This window comes from Sinocyclocheilus grahami, unplaced genomic scaffold, assembly GCF_001515645.1.
Source record: "Sinocyclocheilus grahami isolate Dianchi unplaced genomic scaffold, SAMN03320097.WGS_v1.1 scaffold2447.1, whole genome shotgun sequence".
Classification (NCBI taxonomy): domain Eukaryota; kingdom Metazoa; phylum Chordata; class Actinopteri; order Cypriniformes; family Cyprinidae; genus Sinocyclocheilus; species Sinocyclocheilus grahami.
In genome coordinates, this window is record NW_015507626.1 from 68,143 (window position 1) to 68,690 (window position 548).

The following is a 548-nucleotide window of genomic DNA, read 5'->3' on the forward strand; positions in this document are numbered from 1 at the left end:
TGTGTGTGTGTGTGTGTGTGTGTGTCAGTGGCGAAGAAGATCGATGAGCTGCAGGAGATCCTGAAGAAGAAGGATGAAGACATGAGACGAATGGAGGAGAGATGCAAGAGATACGTGGAGAAAGCTCGCACCGTCAGTACAAACTGCAGATAGATGTATAGCAATCGAACAGTCCTGCACGTGTTTCCGTGAACGTCATACGTGTGTGTTTCAGGTCATAAAGACTCTGGACCTCAAGCAGAAGTCTAACGCGGTTCCTGCTGAAGTTCATGTGCTGAAGAGCCAGCTGACGGAGAAAGACAGAAAGATGCAGCATCTGGAGGTCAGACACACACACACACACACTGTGACCGTGTCTGACTGTGGTCATGTTGATCTCGTGCTCGTCTCTGTGTGTTTTCGGCATGATTTCGAGAGGACGCGCTCCAGACGCGACCAGGAGGAGAAGCTCATCATCTCAGCCTGGTACAACATGGTGAGGAAACTGCAGGAACATATCAGACCAGTCTGAACAACACGCTGTCAGATGCTGCAGAAAATTATTTATC

General features: G+C 49.3%; 1 protein-coding gene across 1 annotated transcript in view; it reads left to right on the plus strand.

Moving 5' to 3' along the window:
* The first annotated feature begins 10 nt into the window (after positions 1–10).
* The window catches only part of LOC107575052 (protein Hook homolog 2-like), a 2,605-nt gene continuing 2,067 nt past the window's right edge, over positions 11–548 (plus strand). The window contains exons 1-3 of the mRNA XM_016261463.1: positions 11–132; positions 215–322; positions 404–475. Of these exons, the coding sequence (XP_016116949.1) occupies positions 82–132; positions 215–322; positions 404–475 (231 nt within the window). The 5' untranslated portion in view covers positions 11–81. The remainder of the gene's footprint in view (positions 133–214; positions 323–403; positions 476–548) is intronic.